At 57.1% G+C, this 14,487-nt stretch overlaps 2 protein-coding genes across 5 annotated transcripts in view; both read right to left on the minus strand.

Annotated features, from left to right (window-relative positions):
• MYPOP (Myb related transcription factor, partner of profilin) overlaps nucleotides 1-13,954 on the minus strand; it is a 32,223-nt gene extending 18,269 nt beyond the window's left edge. The window contains exons 1-3 of one of the 4 annotated variants that reach the window (XM_082370178.1): nucleotides 13,855-13,954; nucleotides 12,552-13,259; nucleotides 6,195-7,441 (exon numbers count right to left, since the gene is read on the minus strand). In XM_082370178.1, the coding sequence (XP_082226304.1) occupies nucleotides 6,750-7,441; nucleotides 12,552-13,050 (1,191 nt within the window). In that variant the 5' untranslated portion in view covers nucleotides 13,051-13,259; nucleotides 13,855-13,954 and the 3' untranslated portion in view covers nucleotides 6,195-6,749. Of the gene's footprint in view, nucleotides 1-6,194; nucleotides 7,442-12,551 lie in introns of those variants that run through there. The other 3 variants (XM_082370177.1, XM_082370176.1, XM_082370179.1) reach the window with 3 other exon arrangements.
• On the minus strand, nucleotides 1,103-3,671 carry IRF2BP1 (interferon regulatory factor 2 binding protein 1). Its single transcript, XM_082370162.1, has one exon. It carries the CDS (start codon nucleotides 3,281-3,283, stop codon nucleotides 1,529-1,531), a length of 1,755 nt encoding a protein of 584 aa, XP_082226288.1. The 5' UTR covers nucleotides 3,284-3,671; the 3' UTR covers nucleotides 1,103-1,528.
• Nucleotides 13,955-14,487: the final 533 nt, after the last annotated feature.

Genomic DNA, 14,487 nt, shown 5'->3' on the forward strand with positions numbered 1-14,487 from the left:
CCCGGTGGCTGGGGGAAGGGACTTCTCAGTCCAAGAACTGAGGGTCCTCCAGATGTGGAGGACCAAGCCCCAGAGTCCCTAATATATGGGAGTTGGGGCATGGGGGTCTGCGAGATGTGTGGGAGGGACACCTGGATAACCAAGCTGGGTCAGGACATTAAGGTCTTCCAGATTTAGGTGATATAACATCTGGGTTCCTGAGACCTGGGGCAACCTAGGGTCTCACAGCCATGTGACAGGGCTGTGCGGTGGCAGGACACACTGTCATTCCCCATCTCTCTGTCCATCCGCTGGCCTTTGCGCCCGGCTTTGCCCCCTCCACGAAATCTCCACCTCAGGGTCGCGGGGGAGGCCGCTGGGGTGGGGGCTGGCTCTTGGGGCCTCCCCCTCCCCTTAACCCCTGCTTTGCCGCAGCCCGCTCAGGCCCCGCCCCCTGACGCCAGCGAGCAGGAAGTCCTGGTTAATAATCAGCCCGCCGGGACAGGTGCGGGACAAGGCCGCGCACATCAGAGGCGACCGCGGGGGGAGCGCCTTTTACCCGGCCAGTCACGGTGTCTTAGGGCGGCCGCCGTTGAGGCTGGTCTCCAGAGATGGGCGCGCAGTTCAGGGCACCACCAGAGGCGAGAAGCAGTCACCTTGTTTCCAGGGAACCTGTTAGTGTACCTCATGAGGTAAATTTCCTCTTTCCTCAGGCAGTCCCTCTAGCAATCTGGCCTAATTCTCTCCCTGCCTAGCAAGAACTCGCGGCCCGTCCCTTCTGGGAAGCCTCCGGAGGCCGCTTGACCCTCCCCCTCGGTGGCACTGAGTCCTCCACCTTCGGGGGAGATACAGGGGATGGGCCAGAAGGGAAGGCTAATTCCCGAGCTTGGCTGTGGCTCCCTCGCAAGAGCCATCCCCTCTCCGAGCCTTAGTTCTGTCATCTGGAAAACGGGCTGGTGGCTAGAACGCTTGACTAGTTGGCCAGCATTCATAAAAACAGCCGTGGGGCCCACCTGAGTGAAGGGCGCCACCTGGAGGCTACAAGGCAACGTCCTCTCCCCTGCAGGATCAGTTCGGTCCCAAAGGGGGCGCAGCATCTCACGCAACTAAGGGACCAAGAAGGAAAAAACCCATCTTTCGGTTTATTGAAGGAGGGAGAGGGAGTAGGGGAGGGGGGCAATAAAATGCTTTTGCTTCGTTTATAAAGAGCGAGATTTCAGGAGGCCCCTTCTCAAGGAGGGGCGGGGACACCTCTCCTCCAACTACAAGCAGCAGCAAAGCCAAGCCAAGGAGGGGAGAGGAAAACCGGAGGGGTCAAGGGACCCCAAACACCCCCTCGGACAGAAGCCACAAGTTTTCTCCCCCCACCCTCAATGCATCTACCCCAGGGGACCCATCTGGGATAAGGAGGGGACCCATCTGGGATAAGGAAGGGGGTATGTACACAGGGGGGGCAGGCACTGGGCCGGGTGGGAATAATTTATCCGCAGCAGCGGTGGGTGGCAAGGGGGGGGGGGCGGATGGGCAGTAGACTGGTGGCAGTGGTGGCCTAGGGGTCCCGTTCTTTCTTAACCTTGATGTCTCCAGCAAGGATGGTGGCGATCTCGCCTTGCATGAAGGCCCAGGGGACAGAGGAGCCCACTAGCGGGCACTTGTCTCCACTGGGGCAGTACACCTCCCCAGCAGGACCCTGCGCCTTGATGAACTCCCGTGAGCAGGGAAAGCAAAACTTGTGTCCGGGCACTGAGGGGCACTGGACGAAGTGGGTGTCTTCCAGCCGCTCCCGGCATAGGGTACAGCACAGGGGGGCCCCAGGGGTCGCCCCGGTGCCGCTACCACCCCCGCTAACAGCTTCCGCCCCTGCTGTGGGGCTAACTTCTGCCTCACCGTTTCGGGCCACTAGACGATGCTGGGCTGGAGGCTGGGCCGCGGAGGAGGCTGCGGGGCTGGCGCCCCCTGCACGCACAGGGCCCCCACCCCCAGCAGGGTCCTTGGGGGAGTGGCCGAGGGCCTCGGCCACGTTCTTCAGGGCGGCGATGGGTGAGGGCACGCCAGGGGTGTCAGCGGAGAACGGGCCCCCGGGTGCCACCCAGTGCCGCTGCTGCTGCTCCTCAGTGGTCATCTTCCCGGATGCCTCGCCCTCGGGCTCAGGGGACGCCTTGCGACGGCGTGGCGTGGGCGCCAGATTCCGGGACGGGGCTCGTGGGGGTGGGCCGCAAAGAGCTGCAGGGGCTGGCTCTGGATACTGCTGGGGCAGGGCCTCGGCGGGAGCCGGCTCGCGGAAGGTGCGGACACCGTCGGTTAGCAGCTCCCCCAGCTGACGCCATTCCCCTGAGCCGTGTCGGCGTTCATATTCGAGGTACTTGAAGCCTGATGAGGCCAGTGCCTTGCCCGGCTCCCGCAGAGCATCATGAAACATCTGGCGAGCCACGGCCAGGACTCCAGCATACACGTTGCCAGAACCACAGGGGTATTCGGTGAAGAGCTTCAGCTCGAACTCGTAGCCTGGCGGGCGGGCAGTAGCATCGAAGGCGAACACCCGTCCCACCAGCCCGTGATCCTTTTTGAAGCGGACATTGAAAGGGGCGCAGGCAGACAGCGCCAGCAGCTGTTCCCGCACGGCTTTGGGGCGCCCATGCCATTCCTCTGCCCGGCCCCTCATGGCCTCGTTCAGTTCTGCCAGACAGTCCGCATTCCTCTGCTGCTTCTCCTTCTCGAAATCGGAGCCGAAGGCTGGACGGGCAGGACTCAAGCCGGGTGCCAGCGTCAGACCTCGGCTTCCCAGGCCAGACACCGCAGCTGCCAGCAGCCCGGGGGGCACCAAGCCGGGCATGGAGCCAAGCAGAGCCCTTCGCGCCCCCTCCGCCACAGCCTCCTCGCGGCCCAGCCCATTGGCCAGGCGAGACCCCAGGGTGTACTCCAGGGCGGGCGAGGGCAAGGGGAGGCGGCCCGACGATGTGGCCCTGTCATAGCGGTCCTGGCCTGAGACAGCGCCGCCTGTCCCCGACGGCTGGGGCTGGGCCTGTGGAGGCGGCAACTGAGGGCCCTGTGCAGCGGCGGCTGCCAGGTCCTTAGTGGCCGGGTGCTTGAGGGCCGGGGGCCCCGGCGAGCGGCCCTCGGGGAGCACGTGGCTTCGCTTGAGCTGCCGGGCGGCATCGATGAGCAGCTCGATGCGATCCGCGCCCTCGAAGTTCACGCAGCCGCGGCACACGGCCTCACTGAAGTCCCACACCATGGCCCACGGCATCTTGGGCAGGTCGCACAGGTAGCACCACTGGCGGCGGGAAGCCTGCACGGACGCCATAGCCCCCGCACGCGCGCCTCCGGGCCCCCGCGTTCCACCCGCCGCCGACGTTCGATCCGCGCCGCCGACGTTCGATTCGTGTCCCCGGGACCGCGCGAGCCACGGTCGGGCCTCTGGCTCGGCCTCCCCGCGGATCCAGGCCCGGCCCCCCTTCCCCGCCCCCTGGGCCCTAAGCCTTTTTCCTCACTCCCGCCTCCTCAAAGGCAGGCACAGGCACGTCGGCGCTCCTGCCGGGTCCGAACTCCGGGCCGCGGCACACAGCTCGGGCCCCGCGATAGGCCGCGGGCGCCGCCGCCTCGGGCTCCCGCCGCTCCCGCCACCGCCGTTGCAACTGCCGCCGCCGCCGCCGCCGCCGCCGCCACCGCCTCCACCTCCTTCTGCCCCAGAGGCCGCTACGCAGGGAAAGTTACATAACGCGCCGGCAAAGCCTTCTGGGAAATGTAGTCCCGCCGGGGCCGTTTCTTAAAGGGGACCGCCGGCTGCCGGGGAGGGTAGGGGTTCACCGCCTCTCCGCTGCGCAACCTTTACCCCTCCTCGCCCGGGGGCAGGGAGTTTGAGTGGCTCCAAGCAGCTTGAGCACAAGGGTTGGGGGAGGGGATGTGATACGAATGGTGAGAGCCACCACGGATTCAGAAAGTGTAGGGGGTAGACAGGCTTCCGGGCGGCCAGTTTCTGCTCTGGCTTGCTTTGCAGCTTTAGACAAGTCTTGCCTTCTCTGAGGCTCAGTTCCCCGCCCTTCAAAGGTGGGCCAATGACCGGTTACGAAGGCAGCAGCTCCTGGGGCGGGGCGGAGGGGCCTTAATTGGACGTTTTCGGTGGGGGGGGGGGCACGGGAAGCTGGCAATTTAGTATTGGGCAGGACTGTCCACTTGGCACTTCGTCTTGCCCAGAATCTTGGATATAAGCCTCTGACTGGGGCCAACAAAAGCCGGAGAAAGGAGAGGACTGACGGTCTCAGCCTCAGTTGCTTTATCTGCTAAAGGGAGTGGTCGAGCGCCCCTCTGTTCCAGCTCTGCGGGCGCGCTCTGGTCTCCAAGGGGTTACACTGTCAGTTTCTCCGCCCCCCCACCCCAACTCACTACAATTCCCAAAATGCTCTGCGGGGCGAACAAACTGACGCACTTCCGCTGTCTAGGAGGTTGGGGGCGGCCTTCCCGATTCCCGCTGGCTGTCCATACCCACCCCCCGCCTCAATTTCTGGGGGATCTTTCCGAGCACCGGGTGAGAGGGTCCTCACCCTCTAGGGCTGACCAGTTTGGGGGGCGGAAAGGAGGCCAGAGATGGCAACAGTTGGGGGAGCATAGTTTCTGGGGAGAGCGAGAGCCAGACCACCTTTCTCCAACCTTGGGTGCTTACTACCTGATAGGCCCAAGCAGGCTTTGGGGACCCCCATGTTTTTTTCTTCCTGGCGATGGAACACTGCAGGGCAGGCTTGGAGAGGGGTCATGTGGAGGAGAGACAGGTCTCTAGATTCTAACCCACATCAGCCTCTTCCTGTCTCTAGGCCTGGGTCTGTGTTAAGCGCTCAAAAATATTTGAATGACTTGCCAGGGTTGCATTCATTAGTAGTTTTCAAACTAATCAGGGAATGCCTGCTCCCACTGTCCCTCATCCCACTGCAACCATAGCAGGTCTGATTTTATGTGACCCAAATTTCAGTCTCAGCTTCACCATTTTGTTTACCACCTGTATTACTAACATTTTTCTTGAAGTTGACTCCTGTGAATAAAATGCTATTTACTTTCGCCTCATCCTAAGCAGTATTATGTGCATGATCATGGGTTTTATGTACTAGGTACATTTTTACAAAATAAAACTACATACACATATAACTATAGAACCGTTAAAAAGGCCATCCATATATCACCTAAAATTGTCTTTGGGCCATTCTTTAGTAAACACTAGTTGGAGTCAGGAGTTCTGGCCAGAGGCTGGCTTCAGGTGGACTGGATTGGCCCCTGACAAATTTAGGGCAAGTCCCTAAACTGCTCAGGAAAAAATGGAGACCCCCTAAAATCTGCTTTTCATTGGATACCTTCAGGTTAAAATGCAAACATGCAAATAAGTGCTTAGCATGGCGCCTGGCCCAGAAAAGGCGCACCATAAATGAAAGTTGTTTTTAAGCTCCCATTACTTCGAAGATTCAACCTTTCTCCTGTGTTGGGCAATGCTGAGGACACAGCAGTGACTAAGATAGGCTCAGGCCTTGCCCTGACAAGGCTCATCCTGGTGATGGAGGCACATTCGATTTAAACTTACTCAAATGATTACTTAACTGCCTTTCTTTCATAACTGCTGGGGGAAAGGGGGTGTCAGGAAAGGCTTTCCTGAGGAGGTGATATTTGAGCTGTGACCTGAAGGATGAAGAGAATGTAGTTGTAGGCAACAAAGACACCTAAATCTTTATGCCCATATTACAGATGAGGACAGTGGAGGCCCATAGTTACACAGCTGGCCAGGGCAGCACCAGGGGTTGAGCCAGGTCTGAGTCCAGGGTGATGGCTATTAGCTACTTTGCTACCAGGCTCTGCAGCCAGTTTGGGAGTAAAAAAGAGAACCAGCTCCTCCCTTCATGAAATTATACGGGAAGTAGGCTTTAAATAGATAAAGGCATGTGTTCATTTAGTGACCACAGGATGCTGAGAGAGAATCTAAGAAGCAGACCCACCCTAGCCCGGGGGAAGGAATACAGGATGTCCTCCCAGAGATGACATTTAGGGTGGTATCTGAAGGATGAAAAAGTAGGAATAAGATTTGAACACAGGACTTGATGGCTTTAAGAAAAAAAAAAAAAAAAGTCTGGAAAACCACCAGCCTCTAAAACTTCAAGGGGGTGTCACCTGCCCATGGAGGGATGAGGCAGGTGTAGGTGTTGGAACTCCAGGCCTGTCTCAGACAGAGCCCCAAGTAATTATATTAAAAATAAGTTTATTGATATCTTATCACCACTGGGGAGCACGGAGGGGGTTGAGCTCTGGAGGTCAGAGACTGCAACGGGAGGCAGAAGGCTCAACCTACACCAGTGAGAACTCCACCCGCCCCTAGGGTACAGACCGCGGTAGCCTCTTCATCCATATTCTGACTTGTCTTGAAACTCCCACCCCCTCCAAAGTCTGGGTAGGGGAAGTGGGTCAGTGGTCTTCAAGTCAAGGCCAGGAGTTTTGTTAGGGGAGGGGGGATGTGCAGGTTCCCTCCGCAACCCACGAAGGGCAATAATAAATAACATAAAATCCATGGCTTAGAAGTCAGGGTTAAGGAAAGCAGCCAGGCAGACAGCGCTGTACTGGAAAGGGCTGGGGGGCCTGGGGCAAGGAGGCCCCCCAGAATCAGGCACTAACTAGTACAGGGAGTGGGGTGCTCGTGCCCCGCAGCAGGGAGCCGGGGTGCAGCTGGGATGGGGAAAGTGCGTTGCCCTCCTCCACTGGGCTAAGCTGTGGGGAGACAAGCTTGAACCCCACAGCAGATGTCACGGAGATTTCCACCGCCCCCGCCTCTTCCGTGTAGGGAAACTTTTCCTCCTTTTGTGTGGCGGGGAGTCATGCGGAGGGAGTGGGGCGGGGGGCGGCCGGGGGGCCCCCTCCTCGCTCCTAGGGGCAATGATCACCCCCCTGGCTGCCACCACAGCCCCATCCACGACAGCAGCCACCACGGACACAGGCTCTGGGGTGACCTCCACCTTGGGGGAGGGGGGGGACAAGACAGGCCTGGGCGGTGGAGGTGGGGGAGGGGGCGGGGGCAGTGGGTCAGCGGGGCTTCCGGGCAGAAGGGGCAGCAGGGCGCTGAGGGCCTCGCTCAGTTGGGCCAGTCCCTGGCGGAGGGTGCCCGCCAGCTCCCGGATGGCGTTGGCAGTCTCCTGCTGGGCCCGCAGGAAGTCCAGGGAGGGGTCTGGGGCCGAGGGTGGAGGCAGTGGAGGGGAGGGAGAGCTGGAGGGCGAGGGTGCCACTTGGACCTGCTGCGGTGGCTCTGGGGGTGGTGGCAGCGGAGGGGCTGGGGGGGGTGGAGACAAGGCCAGGCGGGGCAGCTGGATGGTCTGCAGGGCCGGAGGGGGCGGGGACTCACGCTCCTTGGGTGCCTGGCAGCCCCCTTCCTGAGGATTGCAGGAGGCTCTGGCCCAAGGCTCCGGGCTGCTAGAGCCCCCCTTGCTGTGGGCTGGTGTATCTGTGGAGAGAGAGATGTAGGTAAGATGTGGGGGACCCCTAACGCTGTCACGATTTCCCTTTCCCACCTCCCACGCAACCTGGACCCAGAGGCATCCTTTTCAAACCTAAGTCAGGTCATGCCTTGGAGCAGAAGCCCCATGACCCAGGGGAGAGAGACAATATATTTAACAATAATCTGGTGGCCGATACCAGCCTTAATGGAACAGGGTCCTGGAGGTCCCCTGCCGAGCCAAGCAGCTCTTATCTCATTCAGTGTAAAAGCCAACATGCTAGAAGGCTCTGAACCATCCAGACCCGCCCCCCGCCCCCCCTCAGGCAGCACTGCTGGATCCTGAGGAGGCCCCAGGGGAGGAGGGCCTGGAAAAGAGGTGGGGTGGCTGGAGTAGGAGAGGGGGGAACTTCTGGAGGCGGGGAGCAGGGGGCTCTCTCCAATCAGGATGGCAGGATTTCAGTCTCAACTCTGGTCTGTGCCAGTTTAACCCCAAGCCTGCGGGGCTTCCTCTGCCTCCTCTCACCTGGGATCTCATTCGTGCTCACGGACTTGAAGAGTCTGCGTGCAGAGGCGCCCAGATTTCCGGGCCCAGCCTGAACCTCTCCCTCCGGCTGTGTACTCGGCATATCCCCTCCAATATTCCCGTCCTATAATGCCTCCAACCCCCGTGCCCGGAGCTGAGCTCCTGATCCTCCCTCAGCCACCCCATCTCAGATGATGGCAGCTCCATCCTTCTAGCTGCTCAGGACAGAAACGCACTCTTCTTCTCTCCCAAGACACCACTCGTGTACAGATACCGTTGGCTCTGCCTTCAAACTAACCCAACATCTGTCCTCCTCCACGGCCCCCACCCTGGTCCAACCACCGCCATCTCCCAACCTGGACTATTCACTGGGCTCCCAGCCCACACCCCCGCCCCTTAGAGTCTGTTCTCCACCAGCAGCCTCAGGGGTCCAACTAAAATACACAACAGTTATGCTACAGGAAAGTAGCTACTCACAAAGGACCACATGTCATATGATCCATTTACATGAAATGTCCAAAATAGGCAAATCTTACAGAGACAGAAAGTAGATTAGTGGTTGCCTAGGGCTGGGCAGAGATGGGGGAACGAGGCGGGGGGTTGATGGCTAAGAGGTACAGGGTTTCTTTTTGGACTGATGAAAATGTTCTAAAATTGATTGTAGTGATGGTTGCGCAGCTCTATGCATATACTAAAAGCCACTGAATTGTACGCTTTAAATGGGTGGGTTGTAATGGTATGAGAATTCTACCTTAATAAAGGTGTTAAAAAAATACAAGTGAGATGTCTTTCTCTGCTCAAAAGCCTCCTGTGGCTATTATCTCACCCACAGTAAAAGCAAAGTTTTCAAGGTCCCCACGATGTGCCTCCATTGCCTCCCTAACCTCGTCTCCCACTCCTTCTTTCACTCTCTCTTTCGTTCACTTGACTCCAGCCAAACTGGCCTCCCTGCAGGTCCTCATACACTTTTTTTTTTTTTTTTTTAAATTTTGGCCACGCCGGGTGGGATGTGGGATCTTAGTTCCCCGATCAGGGATCAAACCCGAGCCCCCTGCGTTGGAAGCACAGAGTCTTAACCACTGGACCACCAGGGAAGTCCTGGGTCCTCATACACTTTAGGCCCGCTCTTGCCTCAGGGCCTTTGCACTTTCTGTTCCTTCAGCCTGGAAAGATCTTTCCCCAGACACCTGCTTGGCTCCCTCCCTCACCTCCTTGGGCTTCTGCTCAAACACGGCCTCCTTGGAGAGACCTTCCTTGACCCTCCGTCTGAAGCAGCTCTGTCCTTTTCTCTCTCCTAGCCCTACCTGATTTCTTTTATAGCACTTATCTCCACCTGGCATGGGATCGCTCTGTGTTTGTGGTCTGTCTCCTCCTCCTTATGTCAGCTCCATCAGGCAGGGCTTTGTTTTGTTCACTGCTGTTTACCCAGCGCCTAGAACAATGTCCAGCACAAAATTTTGTCTTTAATGAGAAAAGAACTGTGGCTTCCTGGGAGTCAGTACTGATCGGGCACCAGGCCCCAGGTCCTGGCAACAACCGTCCCGCAGCTCCCCAACACCCACGGGGGACAGTCCAGGCCTCTCTCTAGGGCTACAAGGCCTCAGCTTTTGCCCCTTTCTATTCTTCTTCCTTGCCTCAGTGCACCTTGTTCCCTCTACCAGGATCACTACCCCCCCACACCCCCAGGCTCGAAGGCTGGGGCTCCAGACTCTTTGGGCCAGCCAGCCTGGGCAAGTAGGAGAGGCTGGCAGAGAGACAATAACCAGAGCTAACGGTGGTTGGACACTTTCCTGGCTGACCCTGGGAGCAGTGGCTAAGTGCTCCTATGTTATTTCACCCAGTCCTCCGAGCCAGTCTTTGGGGTAGGTGCTATCAGTATTAGCCCATTTTACAGATGAGGTGACTTGAGGCCCAAAGAGGTGTCACAGAGCTGGTGAATGGGAGAAGAGGACTTTGAACCCAGGCAGGTTCTGCAGCCTATGCTTTTAACCATTCCTTGGGCTGGGGCTGTGGGCTTGACGGTGGCGAGTCTTCTTCATAAAGGGCATGAGAATTCCCGCCACTTGGAAATATATATGATTTTCTAGTCTACCGAGTAAAAAGAACAGAAAAGGGGCCCAGCCTTTATGCCCACAGGGCTCACAAGCGTCATGTAAGGACCACTGTGAGAGTTAAAATCATAGTTATTCGCAACCTTTGGGCCTCAGTTTCCCTACCTGTAAATGGATGTGTGTGAACATAGGACCAAGTAACCCTGTAATGGAATATCTCCCTGAGGGCCGTTACAGGCATTAATTGAATTACCATGGGCACAGGGCATAGGCCAGTACCTGGCACATAATAAAGTCTCAATGTGGTTGTTATTGTTCTTTCATTCAAATATTAGGTCACAAGGTAAATGGTTCTTATCTCTCCTTCCAGTGTCAACAAAGATGCCTCAGGCTGCCCCAGGCCCTGTTCCTGTCCTTCAATCAGAGCAGTTCCTCTTTTAAGAGTTTTACACAGTGGGTAATCTCTGTGTGAGATTCTAATCAAGGACACTTTAAGTACATACCTGCCTCAGGGCCTTTGCACCTGCTGTTTCCTCCAGATGCAGTACTCTTCCCCAGATAGCTACTTGGCTCAGTCTCTCTATTCAGGTCCTCTGCTCAAATTTCCCCTCTCCACAGAGGCCCCCCTTTCCATCACTCACTATCCTCTTAACATGCTTTGTTTTACTTCTTTTAGTTCTTATTACCTCTTTGTATAATCTGCTTTGGGGGATTAATTGTTTGTGGTCTGTCTCCCGTAACTAGAATGTCAGCTCCATAAGGGAAGGAAAATTGTCTTTCTTCAGAGTATTCCCAGCACCTACCATGGTGTCTGCCTCAGCATACGCGCTCAATAAATATCTGTTGAATGAATGAATAAGGGGTTGTACAGCTTTTGAAGTAATAAGTTTGCCATCTCTGTGCTGGTTCAATGGGGCCACTTCACAGGTAGAAACACTGAGGTTTGATTCATATTGAGTACAAGGGTCCCGAGTGATTGTGTCTTTCTCTGGCTTAAGACACTTTCATGCCTCCCAAATGCCCTCAAGATAAAATCCGAAGTCCTGACCTTTATTTTAAACCATGTGTGATCCAATTCTGGCACACCCATTAACTCATAGTCAATATTAATTGTTTATATATGTGTAAACTACTTACATATTTACATATATATGTATGTATATATATGGTATATATCAGGCCATCTAGCCAGTGGTTAAGTGCATGGATGGTGAGTTGGACACAACCTATATTCAAGTTCCAACCCTTCTACTTACTTACTTGCTGTGTGACCTTGGGTGGGTGAATGAACCTCTCGGAAATTACATGATCCTGAGCTGCCTTGTTGGATCATGTGCCCCCTCTTTTTCTAAACCCTTGTATGGCTCCCCATAGTACTTAGGATAAAATTGAACTCCTTACCTCAGCCTAAAGGCCCTGCAAGGTTTGGCCTTTGTTGACCTCTCTGATCTCATCTCAAAACATGTCCTTTCTTTAATCTTTCCACTCTCCCTTCCTCCCCTCCTCTAACTGGGCAGCATCTCTCAGTTTCCTAAACTGGCCAAGCTTTCTTGTCTCCAAGCCACTGTACATGCTGTTCTCCAGGAACACTTTCACATCTCTTCTTCATCCTCACTCTTTGCATCTCGGCTCTGATGGCTCCTCCTCCAGGAAGCCCTCCTTGACTTCCCAGTCTGTATCAGATGTCCCCTAGGGACTCTCACAGCCCAGCCCTGCCTGCTTTGAGTCATCACTGTCTATGCATGGGTCTGTCTCCCCCAGTGGTCTGTGAGCCCCAGAAGGGCAGGTCTGAGGATGTCTCAGTCACATCTCTGTCCCCAACACTGTCCAGCTCAGGGCAGTTGCCTGGGGAATAGCTGTAGAAGAAATAATCATCCAGAGTCAAGGCTGAGTGGGAAGTTTTGTACTCCACTCTCCCCAGCTCCTCTACTCAGGGCATGACCTTGGGAAAATTTCCAAACCTCCCTGAGTCTTTGATTTATAAAATGGTGAAACAGTTCGTGCTTCACAGCACTGGTAATTATATCAATAGCTAGCAAGGAGGTAATGTACCAAGCAAATTATACATATTAACTCATTTAATCTTCCCAGCAACCCTTTGAGGTGGGGACTATTTTTTATCCCCATTTTACAGATGCAGAAACTGATGTGCAATAACTTATCCCAAATGACACAGTTGAGTGGCAAAGTTGTAACTGGAGCCCAGACTATCTGCCTTCAGAGCCACTCCCCCTACACTACAGGTTTTTTTTTTGTTTTTTTTTTTTACACTACAGTTTAATGAAATCATGGGTGAGCTGATGATCCCATGTGTGGACTCTGGAGCCAAGCCTCCTAGGTCTGGGTTCCATTCCCGACTCTGACCATTACTACACTTTTCTGAGCCTCAGTCTCCACAGGTGTAAAATGGGGATTATAACAGTACCCCCCTTCCCACAGCTATAGTGAGGATCTGATGAACCATATAAAGGGCTTGGAACGGCGCCAGGCACAAAGTAAAATTTCTTTTTGCTTTTGCTAAGGTGGTGCTGAAGGAACTCACCTGCCCGTCGGTCCTCCCTGCGGTCCTCAGACAACACACAGCGTTGGGCGCAGGCGCTTGGAGCCGGTGGCTGTGAAGAGGCGGCCGCGGAGGGCTGCTCTGCCCCTGCACCAGCTCCTGGCCCCGCCACACCCGGCCCCAGGATGGCAAAAATGGTCTCCTCCTCGGCGGAGAAGGCGTCCTCGGCGGCAGGCCCGGTGCCCTGTGTGGAGTGCGGCACGCGCGCCAGCTTCTCCTTGGTGCGGCGCTTGAAGTCGTTCCAGCGCTTCTGCACCTCCTGGCCAGTGCGCTTCCAGCTGGTGATGCCGTTGATCTTGGCGGCGATGCCGTCCCACACACGCCGCCGCTCGGCCACGCTCACCCGACGGCTCTGAGCGCCGTAGAGCTGCGGGTAGTGGGCGCGCACCTCACGGATCAGGATCTGGTTCTCTTCGAACGAGAAGCGCGGCTTGCGCAGCCGGGTGGTCTCTTCCGCTTCGCCCGCCGCCGCCGAGGCCATGGCGCCCCCCGACGCCGCCGTCCGGCCGCCTGGCGCATGGGGGGCGCCGGCGCTGCGGGCACAGGGCGCACGGCGCTGGCAGGGGTTCAGCGGCCCCGCGCCGCCCGCCCCACCCCGGCCGCCCCGATACCGTCTCCTATGTCCCCGGGGATAGGGGTGGGGGCGGAGGGCGGACGGAGGCGACGGGCAGCGGGGGTCCGTCAGAGTGCCTAATAATAGATGACACCGGCTGAGCGCTCATCTTGTGCCCGGCGCGGCGCAAAGTGCCAGGCCATGGAGTTGATGTTAATTGGGTAAGGGTATGGAGGAGTGGAGGGAAATGAGGGAAAGCGGAAGAGGGGGTGTCTGCGGGCGTTAGAGGAGAATTGGGGGCATAGGAGGATGAGAAATGGAAGGAGAATGGGGGTATCTCAGGGGTCAAAGAAGCACGAGGGTGATGGGGATAAGGAGATGTTGAAGAGAAGATGCAGCAGGAAGGGGGGGATCTGGAGCAGAGGAGCGCTCTGGGGGTTCCGGGGCAATGGGACGTCTGTAAGACCAATAAGAGAAGTGGTCCTTAGAGGAGCAGTCCAGAAATAATGGTGAATTGGGGGCTCCTAGGACAGTGGAGAAACTGGGAGAATAAAATACTAGGCATTAGGGTCTGCGGGGATTGTGGGGGCTTTGGGGATTGCCACGAATCAAGGGGAGCCCTGAGGGTTATGAGGGTCCGGGATTAGGAGGGGCCAACGGGGGCTACGGGAGACTCCGGGAAGAGTGAGGGTCGCGGAGGGTGGGGACCGAGTTGGGCCGCGGGTCACTCACCGGCGCCGCCGCAGCCCCCGCCTCCCCGTCGGTCAGGACTCGGGCTTCTGCGGCCTCTTCCCTCCCCCTGCCGGCTTTCTCCCTCCCCTTCTGGGCCCCGCCCCCGGCCACCCCAGGAGCCAAGGCGCAGGCGCACCTAGCGCCAGATGGTCCCCCAACGCCCGAACCTCTTGGGTTTCGCTCCTCCCGCCAGAGCGCAAGCGCAGAATTGCCCTCCACCGGCCTCCGTAAGCGGGCCGCAGTTGCGCAGGCGCAAGGTTAGCGTAGCGCTCTTTTCCCTAGCTCCCTGATGCCACAAGAGCGCACGCTCAAAACCCTCGCACGCATGCGCGCCTTTCTCTCCCCGCTAGCTTTGGTACTCGGACTCCGTCGCTGCGCAGGCGTAGCAATCCTTGGAGGATGAGGGAGAGCCCTTGGAGAGTGATGGGACCGAATGGCTTCCTAGCCTTTCGGACCGTCTTCCAGCCCACCCAGCTCTCTAACTATGCCTGTGTCTCTCTTAGAGGAAGGGGAGGGAGACGGTGCTGGAGGGAAGCGGTTCGTTTCCGTGACAACTGCGTGGGTGGGGTGGGAAGCGTAACAAAACTGGGTTTGCAGCCGCTTATACCCGCCCCTGCGCGGGTCTGCTCGGGG

The sequence above is a fragment of the Balaenoptera borealis genome (assembly GCF_965194805.1).
Source record: "Balaenoptera borealis genome assembly, chromosome: 19".
NCBI lineage: Eukaryota > Metazoa > Chordata > Mammalia > Artiodactyla > Balaenopteridae > Balaenoptera > Balaenoptera borealis.